The 27,305-nt window shown below is 42.1% G+C and overlaps 1 protein-coding gene across 1 annotated transcript in view; it reads right to left on the bottom strand.

The window, feature by feature from the left end:
- The window catches only part of GNAL (G protein subunit alpha L), a gene marked incomplete at its 5' end in the record, with an annotated part of 59,903 nt that extends 34,815 nt beyond the window's left edge, over nt 1-25,088 (bottom strand). Inside the window, 3 exons of the mRNA XM_018556827.1 lie at nt 16,365-16,468; nt 23,624-23,658; nt 25,070-25,088. Coding sequence (XP_018412329.1) covers nt 16,365-16,468; nt 23,624-23,658; nt 25,070-25,088 — 158 coding nt within the window. The remainder of the gene's footprint in view (nt 1-16,364; nt 16,469-23,623; nt 23,659-25,069) is intronic.
- Between the last annotated feature and the right edge of the window lie 2,217 nt (nt 25,089-27,305).

The raw sequence follows: 27,305 nt of genomic DNA, 5'->3' as shown, positions 1-27,305 counted from the left end.
GAGTGGGAGAGTGACATGCGACTGTCTGCAGCCGCCAATGACAAGCTGCACATCTCAATGATTACAGGTTACCCGACGGCCCTAAGGTCATTTCTAGATACTTCTTAACCAATGCACTTCCATATCTGACATTGGCATTAGTTAGGAGGAAATGCCAATTAAAGTGACACGACATGAAGGGAGCATTTTATGATGGAGCACGGATTTAGGCAATGTAAGAATTTGCAGTTATGATATACAGTCAGGGGAATTTATCAAAACTGGAGCAGCTGTGCATGGCAACCAATCAGCTTCCCCCTTTCGTTTTCAAATCTTCACTGAACAAACTGAAGAGAGAAGCCGATTGGTTGCCGTGCACAGCTGCTCCAGTTTGATAAATCCCCCCACAATGTATTATAAAGTTATTTTGCCCCTTAAGGCTTTATTTAGGAAGACAAAAAACAAATTACAAAGTGTAATCAGAATGTGTCAGTTCTGCTGTAGTAAACATCATGTCTGTCATTTAACCCTTTCGCTGCCAACCCCCACCCTCTCTTGTGTACACATGTTATAATCCACATTTTAGGCCTGAAAGTTACTTAAAACTCCCAAACATTATATATTTTCTGAAAGCCAAGACCCTGTAGAATACAGTGGTGGTAGTTGCAAATTTCTAGGTTGCTTGATATTAGCACAACTCTATATCAAAAAACAAAAATGTAGTAAATAAAATGCATCCACTCCACTTTTGCAGCCGAGCAACAAAAGAGTGTCAGCGGGAAGCGGGCCGACAAACACGTGCTCGCCAATCTCCTCCCTGCTGAATGTGACCACTGATTGCATCACTTCCAGTGCCATTCAGCGGGGAGGAAATTGGCGGACACATGTTCGCCGGCCTCCTTCCCCGCCTCCCTTCCAGCATGGCGGCAGTGTCAGGCGGCGAGGGCGCACTACAGCGGCCCCTGGAAGCAATCTGGTGGCAGTCGACAGATGACTTTACACAGGTAAACGGATTATAGCCGCCAGGAGTCTGTTTAAAGGGGCCCGCTGCCAGCGACCTATGACATACGAAAGTGGCAGCGAAATGGTTAAAGGACAAATTCAGGAAGATCTATGGACTAAATCATAGGTCGGATGGTGTAATCAACTCTGCCCGCTATACACATCACCATCAAGCAAAAGAAAGCAAGTTCGGCAATCCAGTTGTTGTGGAAACACAAGTCCCATGAAGCACTGCAAGACAGCCACAGGCATGACTTCCCGAGGCATGATGGGATTTGTAGTACAGCTGAAGTGCCAAGGTAGTCTATCCCTGACCTAGAGTTAAGCTGGCCATATATCTTGAGATTTTTGTCATTCTGTACCATGGGCCAAACAAGAAAAATCACTCGATTCCCCATCCATGTTAAACAATGCACCCATGGCCATCAGGATACCAGAACAGTGACTGCAGCTGATTGGCTGCAGTCACTGCATGGAAATGATAGATGTGACGGAAAAATATTAAGCAATGTGCAAAGCAGGGGGTCAAATTAGGTGACTACACCATCCTGCCTGCTTGGCTGCAGTCACTGTTCGGCTGACAATTTTACAGCCAGCTTTGTTGACAAAAGTCAATAGCAAAATGTGCAAGAAACAGCCGAAATTCCATCTGCGTATCGCCAGCATAAAAGGGTGCTGTAGCAACTGCCAGCACTATTTAGGCAAGAATATAGGTTACCAGCACTCCATGGATCCACATGTTTTATTGAAGTGATAACATTACAGTCTCAGTACAACATTTTGAGGCCACGCAGGATCTTTTCATGTTGGCATGTGATCACATGAGGTCCTGCATGGACTGGAAACATTTTACTGGCACGGTTTTTAACGTCACTGCTTTCATAAAATATTTATATTTAATATGAACTTATCCTGCTCTGCACAGGCCCTGAATTAGACACTGTCCCATAAAAGTCTAACTGCAAAGCTGCTGGCACAGTGGGTGCAGGGGTGCTAGGACTTGTCACCCTGAAAATACATATCTTTGGATGAGTAGCGAAGTGTACCTTACTTTAATATACCATCCTACTCCCCAGTTAGGCTATATACCGGTGATGGTCAACTTACATAATAATGGGAACCTGCCATCAGCAAAGGGCCGCACATATTTTTCAGTGTATATAATTGTGCAGAAATAGGTCAGTGACTGGATGGGCAGAGACTGTGGCCATGCTACAAGGGATTGTCAAAGACTGCAGACATGTTACAGACGTTGTTAGAAATCTATTAATTAGTAAAAACCAGTTTAAAGCCCATTGGTAGCCCCCATTGCAAGGGTTGAGGGCTTGTTTTAGTCCAGGGTCTGGATTTACGTACCTGATTTCAGCTTCCCTGGCGGTCAGCATTGTTCTCTTCCCTGCCTCCGATCCAGCTGGTGGAATGCCCCTGAGCACCCTCATATCTAATGCAGGTCTATGGAACCTGCATTAGATATCATAACATCAGTGGTCCTTGGACTACCAGAGCCCAGGGGAGAAGAGGCTGTGGATACCAGTCTAGCAGCCCAGAGGAAGCTGGCTGGAGCAGGGGTCTGGTAAGTAAATCTGCTTTACTCAAGTCCCCTAGACAAAAACGAGCACTTAAACCTGGCAGAGTAGGGTAGTGCTACGGCACGGGTATTTATTTTGTTTGTCCGGAGATGGGTTTTAATGGTTATTTCAATTTACTGTCCTTGTGTAAGCATCTAAGACAAAGAAAACACTCACTACAGACCGATGGGACTCAAGGGCCTAAGATTCGGCTCCAGGGGTAAATATGTTTCCTGGTCTTTTCCATAAAAGCCCATTCACATTCTTGTATTATTTTTGCTTCAACTCCACCTAAAGAGCTATGGGTTTTATACCATTTTTCAAACATTGATTTTACACAGTATACATCTCTGCAAATGTTGTTGCAATTTATTCCATACGTTCAGATGGTACCACATGTAAAGCACATTATACATACTTTTCACATGCTTTTTAATATACGGAGCTGCACACGAAATACTCATCTGCTTAGAAAACAGCACTTGAAAAATGCTTATGATTTTAATGCAGACATGTGAATGAGCCAGCCCTTAACAAGGATACCAACATCAAGAGAAAGAAACAGTATGTGTAACTGCACTGAACTAAACGCGGGACTGTGGTCACTATGGGTAACTGTACTAGAAATTACACAACACAGAGATCACTAGAATGACATTGCGGTAACAGCTAAACGACAGTATGTAGAAGGCACAATACTTCTGTAAATTCTCAGTCTATGAAAGTAAAGACACTCATATTATCTACATACTGTATATATGTTACATGCACACACATGGGATGTGATATGATCTGTATTCATTTCAGATGTAGTTGTAATGGTGCTTCGTGTACTTTTTGAGACTAAAGCAGCTCTGCTTTCTGGAACAAGCTAGTGAAGGCATGACCTAACGTGACCATTCCAGTCTGGGAAAGTTAAGACAAGTGTAAACAATGACACTAGTGACTGCTCTCCAATTTTAGATACAAACACACACCTCAGCAAACTTTCACACACACAGTTTAAAATAAACTGATATACTAAACAAATACTACAGTGTTTGAAAACCAAGTAAAAAAAAAAAAAGAAATGAAAAGAATACTCACGAAGTATTAATGAGAACGCTACCCATACAATATGTACAATGCCCCCCCCCCCCCAAAAAAAAAAAAAATCACCACCTGGATTCTAGGCAGTGTTGTGATCTGGGGTTATTTCAGTTGCCCAGGTCTAGGTTCAGCAATGTTAAGTCTCCAATATGAACGGGCAGATTCCAAGAAGACAATGCCAGGATTTATCGGGCTCAAACTGTGAAAGAGTGGTTCAGGGAGCATGAGACATCATTTTCACACATGGATTGGCCACTCCAGACCTTAACCCCATTGCAAATCTTGCCCTAGAGAAAAGACTTTACGCAGTGATCTGGCTCTCCCATCATCATTACAAGATCTTGGTGAAAAATGAAATGCAACTTTGGACAGAAATAATTGTTGCGACATTGCATACGCTAATCAAAACGATGCCACGGTGAACGTGTGCTGTAATCAAAGCTAAAGGCGGTCCAACGAAATATCAGAGAGTGTGACTTTTGGCTAGACAGTGCATGAAAAAAGTATAAATAACATACCCCCATTCACCATGTCAGTGATCGTCATAATAGTGTAAGAATTCTGACGCTTCAACTGCGGTGTGTAAAACAGAAGCAACGCCCCCCCCCCCTTCAGATACCTTCCCCATGGCTCCCCTGTAAGCTACGTGTCGAAGCTTAGACAAGTTCATTTAATCCTCCTCCTTCAAATTTGGTGCTTAGTTGCACAGGCCAATCATTGCATTTTGGGACATCACAAGTGTCTCAAAAAAGGATGTAATATTCAAAGGGGTAGAGAGTTGCATAACTGAGTACTTGTCAGTCAAACTATCACAGCACTGAAAACTGAAGAATGGCCTTGAAAGGAAGGGGTATACTGTATATCGGCTGGTACTGAAGAGGTAAAAGGGATAAAATATGGGAAAATGTGCCATGACACACACTTTAACAATATAGAGCAGTGGAAACACATATTTACATTTCTGCCACACTAAGCCCCATCAACACAAACTTTAAGGCCTTATTCACACCGAAAGCGTGTGCGTCTTGGGGTGGGAGGGGGCGTGGCATTGTATTCAATGGCACCGCTTCCACCCGCAGTGCGATCGAACCGCCTGCCCTGTTTTTTGCGTTTGCAGTGGAGCGGAACGCTGGAAAAGTTTTGCCACCCGTTCGATTGAATACAATGCACCGCCACGCCCCCTCCCACCCCAAAAGGCTGGGGGAAGTTTCTCAGTGATCGCGGTGCGTTCCAGCAGCTACCGCTCTGGAACGCACACGCTTTCGGTGTGAACAAACCCTTTTGGATTGAGCTCTCCTGCACTGTATAAAACATTTGCTGAAAGCACTCAAGTCCATTCCTAAATTCTTTGGTCATGATCAAACCATCTATAATACATTATCTGTCTTAATTAGTGTTGCCAAAGAGCTGAGTAAATCATTTTCAGATATTCCCAGGGACTGCTGACAGTGGAAGTATGCAGCAAATGCTACCAACACAAGCCTAACCAAAGCACCATCTAATTTGGGTTTGTGGTGGCTGAGGAAATCACACTGAAGCATAAACATAGGATACACAGAGACAGTGGTGAATATCACACTACATTCCTATTCCAGAAGACACTACGTAGCCACTTTTTCTTCCAGCATTAAAGAAAAACACTTTCTACAAGCATATAAAAGTTGACTTCATGCCAATAATTTTCTAACTTTTAGATATAGTGGGAAAACCACCTCTGTCAGGCTTTTATTGGCATATGTGACTCAGATGGGGGATTCACTCTGCCTATAGTTTGAACGTTGTCACAGGAAGTGAGAGCGAAGGAAAATAAAATATTTTGAGTTGTCACTAGAACAGGAAGTGAGGGAAAACCTTCTAATGACAACATCTCTTCTGGTAACAAAGCCCAATAGGGGCTTTCCCTCATATTGGATAGATTTTCTACAATCTCATGTTTTGCCTTCAGGGCAGGAAGTGAAAGTTAAATCTCCCTAATGAGACAAAGATGGCAAAACAATACAGCAGATTTAACCATTCTCTTCTGAAACTGAAAAAAATATTATGGATTTAGATATACATTAGCTGCTTCAGGAATGCCGTATGTATATAAACAGCACTGTCCTGAAGTGGTTATACCAAGATCACGGCTGTTGCTTAGTACCATTTTTTTACAGCCAGCGATGGCTGTCACATACAAGGGTTCACTTTTATAGAGCGTGGGAGTGTTTGGCCTGTCCCCCCAGCTATTCTGGGCTCCGCTGTCCTCCGTGTGGGCCCGTGCATCTCGATCGGAGGGAGATCAGCACACTTCCAGCAGTGTTTATTACATCACTTCCTGTTTCAGTCTGTCATTACTCCAGCTGAAGAAGCTGATTACTAGCCAGAGAAGAAGCTGATAAAGCACGAACGCTGCTTCATCAGCTTCTTTGGGTGACATTAGGGGTCTAATAGACCTCTGATGTCTCCACAAAGAGGTCCTGCCCCTTCCTCTTTTCTATGACTTTGCTGGCCCCCTATGTGATATCACTAAAGTTAAACATTAAAAAAAAAAGTGAAAAAAATTAAAGTCGCATATAAAAAAATTAAAGAAAAAAAGACAACACAAAAATGCTTTTAAAGTCCCCCGCCCTCATGTACACGCACCTACAAATGCAAACATGCATTGTGTGCATCTTCGTGCAAAAACAAGGATTGCGCCACATGTTACATATCAATGTGAAGGCCGGAGTGAGAGCAATAATTCCAGGACCATCAATCACTGTTAATACTAAGCTGATGAGCGGTAATAGGTTATAGGGTCATCTATGGGCAATTTTGGGTACCGTAGTTTTTCGCCATTTCACAGGTGTACGTAATTTTAAGGCTTGACATCCATTTACCTGATGTGATCCCATCTTTTATATTTTATCAAAAAATGGGTGTCATATTCTGTTTCTGTGCAATCAATTCGTTTTAGTGTATTTTATCCAAAAAATATTGCTTTGATAAACAAATATTGCGCAACATAAACACATTGCAATTAGCATTTTGTTTGAAACAGAAATTGTTTTACAAATGTGGCAGAATTTCACAGTAATATTTCCCTTTTGGACACACGTTGACCATACGGTAGATCTCTACTTGCACCACTTTGGATCTCACAGGGACTGGAGAGTAAAGACTTCATTCTGTAGCAAGCACAACATACCGGCTTCCTGTTATAGTTTGAGCTTATTTTCATATTCTACTCACTATTGCACCATGAGTATAAAAAGTGGACATAGTCCTTTTCTAATGAGGAAATAGTCCTTTTATGAGGAAATAGTCATGTTACAAGATTACTATATGACAAAGCTGTGACAATCATTTTCCTCCTTGTTTCCTATATAAAAATCTCCAGGTTTAGTTGTCCTTTAAAAGGCATCAGGTTTGAGGACACGGTGGTAAGCCAAGCTGCGATATCTAACAGTCCTGTTTTGTCATGTACTTCCTAACCAGATCCAGCTCTGTAGAGCAGAAGGAAGCCTGCTTGCTGAGAACACAGTCATTTCTTTCATCCGCTGTATTCTCAAGGAGATCCGGTGGAATGAATGATTAGCTGCTCGGCAGGGAAAAGGTTAACCTAGTTTCCTTGTATTCAACCCTGTGTTTGTGTGGATCTTCATATGAAACAGTGCTTTCTCTGTTATATAGAGCTATATTTAGTGCTAATCACTCATCATAGCTACATGACATCCCTTTCCTTTACCAGAGTGTATCAACACAAGCCCACACTGCTCTGATAAAAAGGCATTAGCTCCACTAGATTAGTTAACCAGGAAAGTAGCTCTCTCTTTTTTCTTTAAAGCCAGGTCAGACCAAACTAACAACTAGTGATGTAGATTCCATCTCACCTCATGTGAGCCAGTAACATCACACAACCTCAACTCACAACCCGATACAAAAAAAAAAGTGCTGATAATATCAGAATGGTGCCACAAGTATTCAGTTCGATATGGGCGGACATTTCAGAGCAAGAATTTGGGGTACATGAACAAGAGGTGCTAGATCTCCTATTGTCAACATCCAGTGTTTTGAATGACCGTTTCTATGATTAAGCTTCTCACATGTACCAGTGGTATGAGGCCCGCTGGGTGAGGCTGCTCACATGTACCTAAGCACCCCCAACAAAAGTGGGGTACTTAGAGAAGTCAAAATATCTAAAAAGCAGTAAGGGTGCCACACCAATGGTCAAAGAGTCCAAAACAAAATAATTTGGAAAAAGAGCCAATGTGTTTCAGGACTTCAGACATTACCCTTCATCCGGGCTTATACAGGGTGGGCCAAAAGTAGGAATACATTACTGATTGGATTATGTCATTTTATAGTAGCACATATTACTGATAAGATCATGGTATTTTAATTGTATTTATTCTCATTTATTTATTATTTCTATTGCTTTACACCTATTGAAAATGATGAGGTGTATGCCGTCACCTCTGAAGAAGTCAGAAGTGATGAAACGCATCAGGTGGGTGGGGCCATACAAGCATCACGATCAAACAAAGTGGACGCGGACAAGTGTCTCTGGATGTGTTTTTAAAGCAGAATCTTTTTACTTTGTCTGTAAGTTTGTTTTGACTTATATTAAGTAAAACGTTTTTATATACTGCACAATGGGGAGCCAATTTTTGTCTTTTTGAGTACAACAAAGAGGAAATAAGAAGAGGAGAAGGTGTAAGGAACAAAGAGAGAGGTGTTTAACCTGTTGGATGCCAGAGCCAGATCTCTCTTTGGAAAGCTGGGGTAGTTAGTCTGTAAAAAGGTGAACAACATTGGTCGGTGAGTGCGGTCATAGACCTTTAAGCACCGTGGGATTTTGGAAGCATGGATCACTTTATTAACTTTGAACACACACGGAGGTGTTTCTGTTATTATATTCTGAAAGGACATTGCACTTTATTAAGAGGATTGCACAAATTGAGGTTACACAACATATGTTATTTAATGTGGACTGCACATATTGATTATATTATAAAGTGGTTTATATAAATGTATGAAGTACTAAGGTATTCACAGAATATTTAGGTTGGCATTAGCGCAGTGCATTTTTTCTTATAGAGAATTATAGTGGTTGTTCACTAATTGGCACAGCAGTTTAGAGGTAGATTGTGACTATAGCGCGGTGCATTTCTGTTTATATTGAGCATGATAGGGCCAAACGTAGGTATACATTACTGATTGGGTCATGTTTAGTCTCATGTTTTGTTAGGTGCAGCATCCCTAGACCCTGTCTATGTTACATCTCTAAGGTGCTCAAAATGTCCTCCATCAACGTTGCAACATTCCTAGATCCTGTCCCTGCCACTGACACAATAAAACACACAAATTCTGGTTAGAAAATCAATGTTCATAAATGCATGAGAGATCCCGTGCCCTTTTCCCCCCCCCCCCCCCCCAAAAAAAAAAGCCTATAAGTCTCAGGTCGGGGAAATGGGGGGACAAGTCAATACTGCCACGATGTCCAATCTTAACAGACAAATCAACATGAGAAGGGGCCCCGTTTTTTTTGAAAGAACAGTTCATCAAAATCAGTCCTGATTGCACGTTGTGGCACCACCACTGTGTGCAACATGTTTAGGTAAGACATAACATCCAAAGTTCTATCAAACCAAAATAGCGCCATGACAATCATCAATGGACAGTCCAACCCACACAGTGATGCCTGGCTGGTTCAGTTCAGTTGAGACAGTCACATGAGGATTGCCAAGTACACACAATTATACCTGTTTACGTGACAACTTGAAACAGATTTCATCTGACCAGATGATCCTATCAAGAAAGTCTGTTTTGTGCAAAATTTGGGTATCCATCATCTCACAGAATTGCAACCGATGTTCTCAATCGTCCTCTATAAGGCCATGTAACAGTCTTGGACGCTATGGCTTCAATTTCAATGTATGCCTACTTTTGCTCTACCCTGTATATTCTGTGATCTTAAAAATGACAGTAGGATTTTGATATACTTGCATATGTAGAATAAGATAATAACACCAGCAGGCTGTACAGCGTGGACATTTTTCATCAGGCTGGGGAGTTGATGACCACTGGTATGGTGCCCTTACTGATTTTTACATATACGATTTACAGAACAAGAGCCTGTGCATATCTTTATGGCAAACAACCTTTTTACAATCTCCAGGCAGCAAAAACAAAAAGCCAAATTTTTTTCCCCTGGTTTTAGATAAAGTGGGGAAGGGATAGAAACCCTGTGAGGTTATTGTTGCTATAGAGCTTTCCACTCACTTCTTGTCCCAGAGACAAAACAGGAAGTGAACGAAAAACTTCCTAAGCTGCCCATTAAATTCTGGTATCATCAGATCACGTGTCCTCATTAGGACATTTCCCCTCTTCTTCTGTTCATTTCGGGTATGGATAACCGAAAAAGGATTTTTTAAAAATCACCACTTTGTCGAGCAACGATTATTACTACACCTAAGTTAAGGTAAGCAAAAATACTTCAAAGTGATTACTTTTGAATGGTGTCATAAAGACAGTCAACCTGCTATTTTCTATCATAGCGCAAAGTCCCCCAACCTCCACCCCAAGGACCAGAATCAATTGCACTTTTATTGTATTTCTGTCAGTATCTACAAGAAAAGTGTGTTGCGGTGTTCCTTTCAGACACTTTAATACATGAAGCACATGTTATCAAATAAAGGCGTAGGTCTGTAAACCCTCACAGTGTTGGTAAAATACACGCTTTGGTCATTTTATGAGCTGGTGTTACAAATACATTCGAGATATTGTCTAGTTAGACAAATGCTGCCTTCAAACCACGTGAGGTCAGCCAACGGTGAATGCTGTTTTGCAATTTATATAATACACAGGGTCCCTTGTGTTTGAGTCACCGCATGCAAAGACTTTGTTTTGTACTGAAGTTCCAATGTTCTGTTAGCTTCTAACACTGTTACCTGGCCAGAACATAACAGAAAGGACTGGTAGCCATCGGTGTGCATTATTACTGACAGTTCTTCCTTAAAGTAGTACCGTGTTTCCCCGAAAATAAGGCAATGTCTAATGACTATTTTTTTTGGCTTTTTTTGGCTCAAAAAAACACACTAGGTCTTATTTTCGGGGTAGGTCTTATTTTTTTTTTTAATGTACAACAACCCAAAGTTAATGCAAATCCAAATTAAATAATCCAAAATGGCAAAGTTAAGAATATGGTGATCAGGGCAATCAGGGGTGCCGTACCTTTCCAAGAGCAATTTGGTAACCAGAATGAGCGAAGCGCGCTTTTCCTATTGTGTTTTTACATGCTAGCTTGTAAGTGTGCCAGGAAAACTTTTTGCTGTTTTACTGTTTAAAGCCCATTTCGTGTGTACCTTGCTGTAATCTGGTGACGAATTGATGAGTGCGTTTGTCATCTGTTTTGCTTGACTGTTTTGGTGCAGTGATGCATGGGGGGTCTCAGCTGCCATTGGGATGTGCGGGGTCCCTTGTGCATCCCTGTGCCTTTAAGGGGGTTGGGCTTCCTCCTGACAAACCTGCACCCAATTTTATCTTCTGCCCCATGTGCTCCAAGATGGAGACTCTGAAAGTTAGGACCGCACTATAAGAGGTGCCTTGGCGCGGCTGTGCGGCTTTCACATTTTCTGCAGAAGACGTGTATCCAAACCTCTGTTTTTAACCTTAGTGTGAGACAAGTTTTTTTACATGCTTTTTTTTGTGAGTGTGCAGGAAAACTTTTGCTGTTTTCCTATTGATTAATCATCACAAGCAAAGCGCATTTGGTATCACTCCGCCTGTGACTGGAGCCAGCGCTATAGAGGAGGCATCGGCTTGTGCGGCTCGGCTCCCTCCGCTGCCGCCTCGCTTCCTTTAGTGCTGGCTTCGTGATTCTCTCCCACGGCTCTTCAGGTTCCCCCTTTTGCCACCACCGGCCCTGGGAATGGTCACAACTAGTTCAATGTTGCCATTTCTTGTCATTTGTTTCTTAGGTCTTGCAATTTAGGATGTGGGGGCTCTTATAAAGGACCTAGTTACTGCAGACTGTAAGGTCTTAGTTGCTGCAGACTGTTTTAAAACAGAACTGGAGTGAAACTGCAAACATTCAAATACATATATATGTGGTATACCTGTAACCTGCAAAAAGGATAGACTTGTGTTCAACCAGTTGTGTGATCCCTGTCAGACAGAATGCCCAAGTTGGAAAGCTCACTTTTTTTTGACAGCACTGTGCAGAGTAATAGAGACTGACTGGTTTACAGTGCTGACCAACCTTTTCCCATCTTAAGTGCTGCCATAGGATACGAGTTCGATATCAGGAGAGATTCAGCTATTATTTCCAACTCCTCCCATTCAACGGTGTGTGTGTTTTTTTCTTACCTCTGCCTGGAGTTCAGCTTTTATGTCCTGTGGGGATTACGCTGCTGACAGGCTTGCAATTGTCAACAGGGAAATAACTAGTTTTCCGTGCCCCTATAAGCATGATGCAACTATTAAGAAGCCATGTCTGTAAAGCTAAGGACACGTTAAATATATGTCATGGGTTCATTCACTGAGACAATGAACCCACAAGAGCTGTTAATAGCAATTCCTACTACCAGCAACAACAATAACAGGCATAGCTTTTTAAAAGGGAATGCATCAACCTTATCAATGTTTTTCTAAACGCAAAAGTGATCAGTTTGACATAAATAATAATATCCATGTATGTTAATGTTTTAAAAAAACTTTTTTTCTATAAATCCGTAAATAAATGTGCACACAGGGAGCCTTTTTTTCTAATTACATAAGCAGACTCTGCTTCCTAATTTACAGCAGTTTACTTTACTGCTCCTTCTCACAATGCAAGTCAAAGAATCAGCTGACTCACTGAAGTAAAAAAGGTAATAGTAACTTAAAATATGCACTTATTGATTATACACTAATGCTGACTTTCAAAATCCTACAACCTCAGCTTCCAGTGCACCCCTAAAACCAGCGGTGATGTCACTGAGCTTTCTTTCAGGGTGCTGGAAGTCCCAAATCTTACTCCTTTGCCTAGACAAGCACACCGGAAGTTGGGATGTAAGGCAAGTATTACATAGTCATGTTGGAAAAAAGACACGTCCACCAAGTTCAACCAGCAGAGAAAAAAAAAAAAAAGAATAAAAAAACCTTCATAAACAGAACCCTCCTGGCCCAGTCACACCATATCCAGTGCATCCCGATGCAGTTCGTAGCCAAGAATGCACTGGAACGCATACACGAAGCAGGGTTGCATTCTGGGGTGGGAGGGATCCTGTCAGTGCCATTTATGTCAATGGCACCAAATCCATGTCAGTGCGATTGACCGCACCAGGACGCAGGGAACAGGAGTGCCCTCTGTTCCAGTGCAGTGCGATCTGAAACAATAGTGTGCACTGGAACAGAGGGCACTCCTGAGTCCTGTACCTCACGTTCCAGTACGTTCGATTGCACTGAGGGCGGGGGAGCATCTGTGGTGCCATTGACATGAATGACACCGAAATGCCCCTCCCACCCCAGAAAGTGGCCCGGTTTCATGTACAGTGGCAGCTCCGTTCACGAACTTAATTCGCTCCACGATTCTGGTCGCGAACCGAATCAAGCTGTGATCAGACCACGATCTCGACCATGTGTCAGAGCAGGGAAGATGGCTGCGGTTGTGTTCGTCACCCGATGTGGAATTTGCGAACGGAAGTAAAATTTTGCCGAACTTCCTGTTCGCAAACCGAATTGTTCGCGAACAGAAGCATTCGTGAACCGAGGTACCACTGTATGTGATCCAGCGCGTTCCGGGCGAGAACTGCACTGGGGCACACTGGATATGGTGTGACAGATTGTAGGATTGTACACAGGGCCATGATTAAAGGAAAGTACAGCTCAAGCCAAAACCTTTTTTTGTTGTTGGATAGAGGGAGGAAAGGTTAGATCTACTTCTGTCTGCACCCCATCAGTGAGATCCCGCTTCAATACCTGTTTTAGTAACCACTGTGATCTGTAAAATATTGGGCTTTCCCTTATTTTCTAATGTCCCCCAGCACAGGAGAAAATTGAATATTTTACAATGGTGGCAGCTGTTCTAATGACAACTGATATAGGATGGGATTTTTTCCCATATTTGGAAGCTTTCTACTTGAGGGAAAATCTCCCCAATGGGAGCCATAAATACTTGAAAGCCATCCTACCCCTTCACCAATTCTACCCTAAACTAATAAATCTAAATTAAATGATGGTGTAGGTCAAGGTATCCGCCTTGAATGTCAGGGGTCAGTTTTGGAGCATTTTTGTAAACTTTGGCAAGGGAAAGGGTTGCTTTGAACAGAAAAACAGTTATATTATATGTAAACATTCTATGCTATATGTACTTAAAGTAAGATATTCATGCATCCAAGCACAGCACTCAAACGTGCAATTTACAATTTCATGAGTTTGCCTGCCCTGGGAGCCTTGCCGCTGGACTGATGGCTTGGTGCAAACCCCATTGTTTAATGTTCTTTTACAGAGCATTTAAAACATGACAGGAAAAAGCTGCACTCTGATAACTGCCGCTAAAATAAAAAGACAGATCAGCAAGATCACAGCACCTGTGTTTTCATATGTGTGTGCTACACTCCATCTTCTGTTCAAACGCCAAGAACAATATTTGCCTTAATTCACCCAATTCAAGAGAGAACTCAAAAACTTTTACATGATGGTCTGATAACTACATAGTCCATAGCTTACATTCCCATAAGACTGAGGTTCCCATAACCTACCCTAGAGGAGTTCATCTTGAGCAAGGTTTTTACAATGCTTTTTAAAACACTTATTCAAACCTACTTAACCATTTCACTGAAATGAATGCCAACCCAGCAAAACAGATTTTACAACACTGTTACCCTCAAACAACTGACCCCTGGTGCTAAGAAATACAAACTTTTATTAGAAAAAGCAAAACCAATATTGATTATTGCTGCGCATTCAAATCCCACCAATCCAAATGAACTCTTCATAACATAATGGATTTGGGAGACATTAAATTGGTGGGTAAAGTTCCTCCTTAAAACAGTTACGTTTATGGTCCCATTCACACCTATATCTTTAGGTGCGCTTAGGAATTCCTGCATCAGGAACTTGTGTTTTCCTGCTGCAGGAATCCGTAATCTGCCGTTTACAAGCAGCAGCTGTCACCTGTTAATGATCGGGTGTCAGCTGCTGCATTTGAACGCCTGCACACCGCATATATTCATATGTGATACAATATAGGGCTTGTTTTCACCAGCCCGTGCGCTCATCGTACTGTCTTGTGCCCGGAACGCAAGGGATCGCATGCACAGTCTCCTTGAGTACTGGAGTGGGAGGGGTCGTGACAGTGCCATCCATGTCGTACCACACTGGATCACAGGGCATTTTATTACCCCGTGGTCCTGTGCGGCCAAAAACACTGTAGGCGGGGAGAGTGTCTGCAGTGCAACTGACATGGATGGCACTGCCACGCCCCCTCCAACCCCAGAACACAAGGAGACTGACTGTGTATGAGATCCCTTGCGTTTCGGGCATGGGAGAGTGCGATGAGCGCAAGTTCTGTTTGAGCCTCAAGCCAAGACAACCTGTGTTCATTTGGCACAGAATGTGTTACTTAATACATAAACACCACCCAAGGTGGTAACTTCAATACAGATATCTTTTCAAGAGGAAAACCATGTTAAAAAAACGTGCAATATCACATATCAACGTATCTAAAGGTGCCCATACACCTTACAATAATCTGGCAGATTTTTGTCTTTCATGCATGCCAGAAAGTGTTTGTCTAGTTGGACGAAAATGGACAGGTTAGTGGCGTTGTTGTACAACACAAATCTCAAGATGCAAACTGCACATGTTCAAAACGAAAATCTGTCCCTTTGATCGATGAAAATCGGCCAGGTGGTGGTGCCGACGAGCGTTAATTGCGAACTACATTGGTCTGTGCATGATGGGCTAGTTGTAAGAAAATTGAACGAGGGTGAGATGTCTGGACAAAAAAAAAGTTGTACAATGGTTGTGAGGTGTATGGCCACTTTAAGGGCCCATTCACACCACATCCAGACAGTGGCGCCACAAGGGGGGTGCGGCCTCTGAAAATTTGGGAGCTCGGTCATGGACCGAGCGCCCGACAGTATCAGGAGAGAGAAGGGGACCCGGCGACATATTTTATACCGCGGGTGACTGTCCCCTCCTCTCTCTGCCGTCGTCCATCACCAAGATGGCCGCTGGCAGGTATCAGAAGACTTCTGCGCGATGGCGTCACCGTGCACGCGCGTGGTGACGTCACTCGCATCCGCGGTGACGTCTCGGCGGGGTGACACTCGGTTACCGCTCCGGGTGTCACCCAGCCTCGGGACTCCCCTGCATCCAGATAATCTCCAGACCAGACTGTTTCCTAGACCCAAAATGCATCCTAATGTATCCCTATGCTATATCTGGCCTCTGTTCACACCAGCTCAGTGCATTCCAGACAAGACAAGAAAAATACTGCATGTCTCTTTTTGTCTGGTCTGGAATGCACTGAAACTGCAGGCAGGTGCACACCATTTTCCCGGACAAGATCTGATCTGGAAAATGGTGTGAACCTGCCCTTAGGAAAGGATTGTTTTATTCTGTGCCGGGCCATAACAACCAATATTCCTTTGCAGTATGGGAAAAAGAAATTGAAATTGGGGCTACACAGATCATTCTTCCCAACGGACAGTTGTGTTTCAGCACCACAGCCAGGTAACACTTAAGTATCAAGAAGAAGTATAGCTAAATATATCTTACTATTGTGCGCAGTCAATGAGTTGATATTCGTTTGACCTCTCAAAGCAAGCCTTCACACCGTCATCATCCCATAACTTTTGTGCATGTTCGAAAAATTCCTGAAAAAGGAAAGAAAAGTCATATTAACAACACAATCAAATGTGTTGTCTGTACAAGCACACTAATACACCATAGGATATGTCTAGCTGACAATCCTTTTTAGCACATAATAATGACAAAGTGATGATTATTAGGTTCTAGGCAGCAGTTTAATTAAACACTGTATACAATTTACTGCTAATATTCTGCGTGCATTAAATAAACCTGTCCACATGTTATACTGGCTTGGTTTATGCAGGTGACAAAGCGTATCCAAATTGTCTTCATAAATGTAAAACCTAGTATACAAACTTCCTCACTGCAATTGCTTTATTAAAAAATGTTAAATATGTTACACATGTAAAAGTGAAATACATCCAAAACACTTTTTTTGTATATTTTGTAAACAGGTGGGGAAAGGTTAGAACCGCTTTAAGATTTTTTACTGCTGTAATGATAAACTTTGCAATCCTTCTCTGCTCTAAGAGTAAAAAAAAAAGGTGTTAATTTCGCTGTGAGAGCGACATTTCCCCACTACCTGTCCCAGAGATCGCACAGGAAGTGAAGTAAACTCTTCCCAATGCTGCATACAAGAATAAAATCCAAATCCAGAGGCTCTATTCCTACTAAGCCTTCACTCCTCTCTTCAAAGCTTCATCAAAGTTCCATTTTAGGATGTACAGAAGACATCCAGTAAATGAGATTATTGTACTTTACCAATATAAGTCCAAATTAGTACAAACATGTGTGTACCTAAAATGTACAGTAACAGTTATTTGACTCATGTATATAGGCGTTGCTGAACCCTGCCTTGGGGCGGCAGGGAGGGTAAATCCGGTCCAGTCTGCATGATTTGCACATTATTAAACAGAAGATATGAAGAAGAACAAAAAAATTTAGGTTACTACTATCAATACAGTAAATAATGTATGCTAATAATTGCATGTTGCTAATGTATTTTAGCATAGAGTATGTTGTTAATGTTTCTTTTTTTCCATCAAGGTCAGTTGGCAAGAGAAATAAAAGGAATGAAACATTCACAACATTTATCTACAAAGCATGAGGACAAATTATGCTCCTTTTTTCTTGCTCGGGAATATAGTATCAGATCAAACCAACCGTAATATGTGGCTAAATCAGCTAGTCTGTCCTAAAGTTAGGGGTTTCACTGAGCCCCGCGTGCTATGTTCTAAAGAGTATGGACAAAGAAGAATGCAGCTACGCTAACAGAGCAAGGACAGCTTTACTTGTGATTGATGGGGTCACCTCCAATTGTACACCTGGCTCCATAGGTGAGGTGATGGAGCAGTTGTACAAAGCACTGTAGCAGTTCACCGGGCTGGGCAATCCCACTGCCACATGTTTAAACAGGCATTATCTAATGCTGGGGTAGTCAAACTTTGGGAGGGCTGTCAGAATACAATAGCTGGCAGGGGAGATTTGAGGGGGAAATCAAGTGATTCCTCATGCTTAGCCAACAGGGATAAACAACTTAAAGTGATAATAAACGTTCCAAATCTTTTCTATAATGAATCTATATCAAACAAATATACATTTCCCAGTAAAGTATTTCTATAGATTTTTGCCCACGCACTGGCAGTCATCATATTTCCAAAGAACTGGCTCCAACTCTTAGCTCAGCTTCCCTGAACTTCCTGTCTAGTACAAGATCATAAGGGACAGAGCAGTCTCCAGCAGCCTTCCATCTACTCGCTTGGAGAAGGGAGGAAAGAAGGAGGAATGGGTAGCTTGGGAGTGACTTGCCTTGCTCTGCCTGTGTGTTTGGGGAGATGCCCACAGCTTACTAGCACACACAAAAGGTGGCTCTATAGGGCCCTGCAAGGGAAAGGAGCCACCCTAAAAGAAGATATGTGGCCGGTGCTCAGGGGACCAGCTGATTCTGCAGAAAACAAACTTTTAAACATCAAGGAGCAGAATCTGTTGTAAGCGATTTAATGAGCATTTGAAATAGCACAAAAGACTTTAATATCATCTTAAAATGTATGGCCAGCTTTAGCGCTTGGCTTTTTAGATATAGCAGCCAGCTTTGCGAATGATAAAGCCACCCAAAGTCATACAAGCCCTTCACTGATCATACAAAAAGTGGAGCACTGACGAGGAATACCGTGAAATTATTGGGGTAATTTTATCTGCTGGTCATGCATACAGACAATAGCAGCTTGTTTTGTGCAGTGCTAATAGTCAGCAGATGAAGTTTTCATAATTGTTAGCAAAATAGGCAACTATAAATGTGTATACTATACCATGCTAAAATGAAGGGAAACCTATTTCCACTTGGCTTAAAAACGTGTGAAGAATTGCTAGAACTACTTCAAGGTAACCTCCATATCCAGTACACCAAACTTCACATGATAAAAGGTCCATGAAATGTTCTTCCATGGATGTATTAGTTGCCTTCAATATCCATTTTTAGTTTTGGATAGGGAAAGGAAAAGGCTCTCCCCATTTGAGAGAATTTCCTTCATTTCCTGCCATGACACAACAGGAAGTAGGAGGAATCCTTCTGCTCTGGTGACAACTGTGAAATTTTGGAGTTGCCATCCCCTTTATGTTTTAATGACAATGGTCACCAGGAAAAATAGAGGTTGAATCTCCCCAGTGGAGACACAGACGAGGGGTTTTAATGCTTCCCTACTCCATCCAAAGCTAGAAAAATGTTTTGCCAATACATACACTTTACTATTCAGCATACACTGGAATCTAATAAATAAAACAAGGTTTGAAACTAAAACAAGGTTTAAAATCTCCAGCCTAAAGACTTGTGTAAATGTGTCTTTAAACAGGAACATCTAAACGCAGGAAAAAGTCATCCGGGAACCAAAAAAAGGAGTTTACAATTCCCAGATAACAAAACTTCTTCCTTGTGCAGCTGAATTATTCCCTCATACTTTACAGGAATTTCATTTCCAGCCTGATAATGCTCCTTGCCATACTGTCAAGGCTGTAAAGGACTGGTTTTCATCAAGGGAACCATTGAAAACTTCCTGGAAGACTAAAGCATGGTGTTGGAAAAGAAAGACCAAAAGACAAACAAGAATTCATAGAATTTATAATAAAGTGCTCGTATCATACTATTACACCAGAAGAACTTAAAGTGACACTAAACTCAGGAGTTGTATCATAAAACTGCATTCAAGTACCTTATCTATTAACAAAAAATGTATCTTATTTGTGTATCACTCGGCTGTAGATCCTCAAATCATCTCTGAATTCATGCTGACACTGTTCTTCCTTCTTGAGGGCCGGTTCACACCACAAAGAATGCTTTCCAGAGCGTTCAGCCTCTGGAACGCACTGGAATGCAAACCAGCCGCCTCCCTGTGTTCAGGGGTGGGAGGGGGCGTGGCAGTGCATTAAAGTAAATGGAGCCGCAGTCACGTGCCCCGCCCGCACCTGAATTGCGTTCCAGTTCAGTGCAATCTGCAAAAATAGCGCATGCAGCATTTTTGCAGATCGTGCTGGACCGGAACACAGGCACTAAAGTGCCACGTGTTCGGGTGTGGGGCGTGGCTGCGGTGCCATTGACTTTAATGCAAAGCCACGCTCCCTCTCGCCCCTGAAGCGCAGGGAGCCATCCGGTTTGCGCTCCAGAGGCCGCATGCTCTGGAAAGCACTCTTTGTGGTGTGAACCGCCCCTGAGGGTGGCTGCTTTTGTTCCCCACGGTCCCTCACAAGGAAGAGGACAAGTGTGCCTCCTCTGTCAGTATCTTTGCTGCTTTACATGCTTTTCCACAATAACACAGTATAAAGAGTTACTTACGTATTACACCAGCTGCAATTACCTGTGGATGACCGCACCAGGACACAGTTCTTTTTCATCAAGGTGTGATCATCTGAAGGTAAATCGCAGTATGTGCAAATGTGTAATTTTATTGTAGAGCCCATTCTGCCAGCAGCAGATCGCACGAGTCTCCATGAGACTCATTCGATCACCCTGTGTGGCCTAAATCATCACACTGGTTCATCTCAGATCATAGGAGGAAAAAGTGGAAAAATATTTCACCTATGACTTTGCGTTGTTCAAGAAACTTTTGGACGATTTCTTAAGGGACCGTAATATACAGGGGTACAGGTACTCCTAGAATGAGATCCTAATAGGTTGGACTTGATGGACTAATGTCTTTATTCAACCTCAAATACTATGTAACTATGTAACTTTAGATGGGCTTTTAGGAGCATGGGTGACCAAGGAAAAATAAAGAACTACATCACCCACAGTCATCAACAAAAACCCGTCATTGCTCTGATTTCATGTCTTGTGCTTCACTAAAATACACACAAAATTGAGTCAAGTTTCCATAGAGGGGAGGGTAAAGCTGACTATACACCAGTGAAATTTCATTCGAAAAAATTGTTTTTAAAAATGTTCGTTACATTTTCTAAAAGTTAATCGGGTTAAATCGAAGATTGATTTTGACCGTGGTGATGGCCTGAAGTGATTGCATTCAAGAGGGTTGCGGTTAGTTTTGAGGGTTTGGAGTCAGTGTCTCTGTCTGGTGTCCCCATGGTCTTCAGTCTCCTAAATTAGCCGGCCATGACTTAAAATTCCATGTATGTAGACAGGAGTTACTTCATTCAGGCACCCGGCTTTTACTTATGGCATCTGTAAGATGCCAGGATTGTACACTGCACTGTGCATGTGCAGCCGTCTGCACAAATAAAACTAAATTGCTAGCAGGTAGACAAAGAGGTTTTCTGGTGTTAATCTACACTAATATTAAAACTATATTCATATAATTAAAGAGCATGAAATGGAATTGCAAATTATATAAAAAACACAGGAAGCAGCTTTGGCAGTACAGAGATAGTCAATGCTTCCAGTGACAGAGTTGGTCAGCAGTAAGAACTGAGCACACAATGCTATAGCAATATTAGGTTACATGGTTACATGGTTGCAATAGATTTGGCAGAAAATGATGACAATTGCTTTGAAAAATATAATTTCTTTGGACATATCCCCAAAACATGGGACTGTCCACAGCTGGTAACACCTATGTATCTACCATAAACTGGTATTGATGTCAATAAATAGAACTCACTGAGGAGTGTGAGCAATGTGCTATACTTGGTTCACCACACCAACATATGATATTTTTATTTTTTATGCCTCAAAGGGAATGAAAGCACCGTTAACATATATTAACCCTAAAAAGACGTCAATAACTGCAGATGTGCAGATAATTCAAACAAAACTAAACCTAAGATTAAAGTGACATTAAAGTAAAAAAAAATGTTTCCCTCCCCCCCATGTTAATGTCAGCACTTACCTTAAATGATGTCTCTTAATCCGATCTTCTTCTTTCCTGATGTTTTCATCTGTCCCTCCAGCGGTGCGGCGGCTCTACGATCCAGCGCTGACTCCTCTCTGCTTGCAGGCACTTCCGATCCAGCGGTGTCTGCATGCCGGTGCACGCGTCCATAGACTTACCTTCGTCTCTGCTCGTCTCCAGGCCGAGAATCCGAACAACGCATGCGCCCGCCCCAAGATCCTTAGCGGCCGCACAAACAGTTCTGGATTCTCGCCGCGGGAGCGCGCAGCGATAACGAGGTAAGTTTAAACCGCTGTTAAAGTTTATTTTTTTTGCCTATATCTACTGCTTGCTAGCAGTAGATATAGGCAAAAAAAACGGGAGGCTTTAGAACCCCTTTAAGTAAGGTACAACAGTTGCCTGACCCAAAATGCAGAATCTAGAACCTAAAACAAATTTGCTGAAATGTCCACAGAAAATACACCTTTCAATCTGGCTCCATAATTTGAAAAAAATATATATTTTCATTCAAGGGGGTTATAGTGATGACATGCTTCCCTATACTAACCCTGAGATGATGGCGTCTTTTGTCACTACACACACACCTGTACTTAATCCACTTCCTCTAAACCCTTGATTCTCAACTGGTGGGTCGTGACACAAAAATGGGTCGCGACCCTGTGTTCAGTGGGTCGCCGCGTGGCTTCCACTTTTCTAGGCGAGAGGCTTCTCAGCCTCCCACTTGTGCAGCACAAACAGTTCTTGCGCCAAGCAGCCATGCATATGCTGCTTGGCACAGAGTGTTAGCTTAAAGTGGGCTGAAGCTATGGCCACAAGGAAGCTTCATCAATACGTGCATTGCTTACAGCTTCCTCGCATGTCCTGTAGAGGTGCCTGGACCAGAGTGCCATCATGTTCTGGTTCCCGGCATCTTGACAGGGCGCGCAGGGGGGTTGTACAAGCAATGCACCCATGGATGGAGCTCAGTCACAGCACAGCAGCCCACACTGGACCCCAGGCTGAGGATCTACTTTAGTTCTTGTAAGGTAGAGCTGGATCTTAAATGTAAAAAAAAAATTGGGGGGGGAGGGAGTGTATATGTGTTTGTGAGGTTGCGTTTGTGGTTGTGTGTGAGATTGTGTCTGTGGCTGTGTGTGAGATTGTCTCTGTGGCTGTGTGTGAGATTGTGTCTGTGGCTGTGTGTGAGATTGTGTCTGTGGTTGTGTGTGAGATTGTGTCTGTGGTTGTGTGTGAGATTGCGTCTGTGGTTGTGTGTGAGATTGTGTGTGTCTGTCAGTGTTTTTGAGGGCCCATTCACACTAGGACAGTGCGTTAATCGAACAGTCCTGTGCCTTTAACGCACTGTACCATGCAATCGCACCTACTACGCCAGGGGTGGCAAACTCCGGCCCTCCAGCTGTTGTGGAACTACAAGTCCCTTGAGGCTTTGCAAGATTCTCACAGCCACGGGCACGACTCGCAGAGGCAGATGCATCATGGGATTTGTAGTTTCACCACAGCTGGAGGGCCTGAGTTTGCCACCCCTGTACTACGCATTCTGGTGTGGGAGATGCGTTGCGTTGTCATTCATTTGAATGGGACCCCAAACGCATCTCCTGCCCACAGTTCAACTGCCCACACTGGAACACACGGTACCGCAATGCAACTTAATGACCAAGGATAAAATGTGGGTCCTGAGGTTACACATGTTGAGAACCACTGCTCTAAACCATCTCTGTAAGGGACTATGCTCACTTTTTTTCACAACTAGCAGCAAATGGAGCGTCCAGGGTGATTTCTCCAAATCCTGAATGGCATGACAAAGGCAAGTACATTAGTACATGAGCTTTGAAAACACCAACATAAAGAAAATGATGAAATTTAAAGTAGAACTAAACATACTGCAGGTACCGGAGCCCATAACAGATCCTTTGTTATGTCTTTGACTTGTAGACAATGGCCCTCTTTCCTAGACTGTAAAGAATTACCAGAAAACACTATCATGAGCTTATACAAGTCTGCAGCTTAATAAGCACAGAGAGTACTGAAAATTGGTTCTACATGATGGCACCCACTCAGCACATCATATATTTTTCTTAAATAATGCTGTTCACAAATTAATTTCCACATTGTATTTGGCCTTACACTGTATGAGAAAACATACTATTCAGCAATTGTTGATTTCTGGTGCAGAGAATATTTAACTTTTTTTTGCTTCTTTTAGATAAACCCGGGTAATTACGGAATGGAAATAATCTAAGAGGGCTATTTTTAGAGTGCTTACTGAAGTCACTGCAGAACAAAGTGTGAAAGCCAACTGTAAATAATAACAGTCTTTTGTACTCATGGTAACATTTCCACATTGTATTATGACTGATGCTGGTTTATGTGTAAATATGAATAGTAGGAAGTGCAGCAATGTACTTAGCTTGGGGTATATACAGAGGTAGGGGATCCTTAACCCTAACACAATGGTAACGTTTTTATAAATCAACCTTTCGACCGTGCAAACAAGCAAGTCTCTTGTGTTGCATTACATCTGTTCCTTGTGGGACTAGTTTCATAAACCAAAGGCTCCATGATCATTCCCTTTGGCTTAGGCAGTGTGAAATACTCATCTTTGGCAACACCCAAACCTCTAACCACTTGCACTATCACAGCAACAACATCCAAACAAAGAAGTGTTGCCACTTAAAACATAACCCTGCCCCATTAGGAGTATTTAATTTTTCATCAGCACTTTCATCAAATCATTCATTAGCACTCATGCTATGGCAGAAGATTCATTAAAGCCATTAAAGAGCAGCTACCTTAGCACCCAAAGGATGTGCTTAATGATAACAATCCCAGCCTTCTCGTGCACCTGCTCTGGTGCCAGCTCCATTAAATTGCCACCCTAGGGAGGAGACAAGTTTTACTGCACCCCCAACCGAGTGCTTCTGCTGTAACTTCTAGGTGTGCAATAATCTTGTAATTATCTTACTAATTAGCAAAGTATTTTGGTAAGCAATGTCAACAGTTCGCATGCCTACAATTTTAATCAGTTACATGGGTACAAAGCATAAAGAAAGACAGTCCAGAACAGAGAATATGGAACCAAAAAGTAGTTTTGAAATCAAAATGTCAAAAAATGCAGTCATATCAGAGATGGGTCAATTAGGGTGCAATTCAAGAGATGAGCATGAACTTCTAACAAACCAAACTAAAGGTGTTTTTTTTAACCAAATAGTCAGATGACAAATAGGTTGTTCACTTAGCAAAACGTATTTTCACTTTCCAAGGGAATTTCCCCTTAGTTTACTAAATTAGGTGCAGCCCTGTTGGCTTCCGTCATCCAATCACGTGCAAAGAAAATACTCTTTTTACATTTTTTTTTTGTATTTACTTGTTTGTAATTGGGTATTCTTCTCAACACTTTCAACACATTCACTAAGCTAAGTGAAAATTCACTTTTCCAAGTAAACATCCTTTAGTAAATAAACCTCTAAATAGCCAAAGGTTTTGGGATCCCTAACCATCACACCTATATGAGCTTGTTGCAACCACTGTAACCAAAGTCCTCCTCCTGCTTAGTGATTCATGCAACTGGGCTGTAGAGGATCCCTTGTAACTGTGCTTTTTCATCAGTGTTAATTTTGACAACATAGTCTTTTGACTAAAATGCCATTTAGTTTTAGTCATATTTTAGTCAACTGAATTGTTATAGTTTTAGTCGACTAAATCTACAGTCGGTTTAGTCTACTAAAATCTAGTTTAGTTAAAGAGTAATTTAAGAATATCTCTAGAATTTCCAATTTCATTATATACTCCTGGAGTAAACATCTGTTAACCTGCAGTTACGTATGGTATTAACATTTGAACATGCAATACAGACACAGATTTAACTGTTGTGATATATAACATTGCCTTATTTACCTTAAAATTAGATTAAGCCAAGTCTTATAAAGAAACAATAATATTGAGTATTTTCAACAAAGGACCAGTAATTAGATATGCATTGGTTATAACAAGTTGCATATGACAGTCTTCATTCTTTCAAGAATAAGTGCAACTCTAAATTATTATTAAAATGAAAAACTATATTGGCTGTAATTACCTATTAGCCGTCCATTCAGGATGGAACCGGAACTGGAAGTCCAAAGAGATTAGTTCTGATAGGATCTCTTCCCAAATATTCTCTCCCTAACATTTTAGTCTAGTTTTAGTTGACTAAAATGTCAATATCTTTTCGTTATAGTTTTAGTCATCATAACCTATTTTTTTTTTTGCTGTTGACAAAATCTATGCTGAAACCATTAGTCGAAGAAATGAACACTGTTTCTCATAAAAGTGCACTTACACTTTAAGGCTGATCTCCAGCCAGGAACCCACCACCACCACATTTGCCCAGAGGTAAGCTTTGAAATATCTTGGCACATTATAGCAAAAGTAACAGCAAGCACTAATATGCAGCAAAATGTGTGCGACTGGAAGGGCCATATATTTACTTCTGAAAGACATCATGGCTCCTTAAAGTAGTATTAAGGTCTGGCCGTTTTTTTTACCTTAATGCATTCTCTGCATTCTGGTAAAAACCGCCCAGAACCTTTTTCTCCCTCAGTCCCCCCACACTTACCTGTCAGTGATCCTCCGTTCCCCATACTTCCTGCTTGCAGGGGGAGGATACTGATGGCAGAGCAGCCATAGGCTCCTTCTGCTATCAAACTGCTGGTCTGAGAGAAGGGGTGTGGCCTGCCACAGAGCATGGGTGCCTCTGTTAGCTGATGGAGGCACCCACTTGAAAATGAGGAATTTAAAACTTTTAAAGAAAAAGAACAACAGCCTCAGGCAAAGGTGGGTCTCCTTATTGCAAATATTTTTTTTTAAAAAGCAAGGTTTAATTTTGTTTTAAAAGAAACCTTTCCTGATTCAGGTTGATATGTTGTCCTGCTGTAAAGCTGACCCGCTAGTTTCAAATCATTAACAGGGTTATTCAAAAAGGGGTGAAGAGTTTCGTAAAATGGTTACCAGTGGCAGCCTCCATATTTCTCTAAGGAAAGGTTCACATTAAAACCTTTACAGCCAAGGAAGGTACCATCTTAGCCTCTGTTTGGACTAGTTGCCATGGTGCTACACATGTGATCAGCTAAAACACCAGCCTTTGAAATTTCAGCTGAGAGATGAAATAAGCACACTGGCAACCATAACAGTTGGCATGCCTTAAAAGTAGAGGCGCACCGAAATGGAAATTTTAAAACCGAAATAAAAAAAATGTCAGGCCGAAATCGATACCAAAAAAAAAAGGGAGAAAAGCCCAGCATACTGTGACAGCGCTGTCTCCGCCCCCACACCGCTCTGCCGGACTGTGATAGGCGGCAGAGCGGTGTGGGAGGAGACACCGGCCACTCACAGCGCTCTCCACCGCAGCGCTCGGCCGTCACTTTCTCTTCTCCCCGCTGGGACATAGAGCAGCGCCCAGCGAGGAGAAAAGAAATCACGGATGCGCCGATGTATCGGCAGGAAAATTGCACTTTTGGCATTATGCCAAAAGTGCAATTTTCGGCCGATATGTTTCGGCGGCCCATATATCGGTGCATCCCTACTTAAAAGTAAA

The sequence above is a fragment of the Nanorana parkeri genome, unplaced genomic scaffold (assembly GCF_000935625.1).
Source record: "Nanorana parkeri isolate BGI_ZX_2015 unplaced genomic scaffold, ASM93562v1 scaffold255, whole genome shotgun sequence".
Taxonomy (NCBI): Eukaryota; Metazoa; Chordata; class Amphibia; order Anura; family Dicroglossidae; genus Nanorana; species Nanorana parkeri.
The sequence above is the reverse complement of the archived record's forward strand: the minus strand, read 5'-3'. Positions and strand labels throughout refer to the sequence as shown.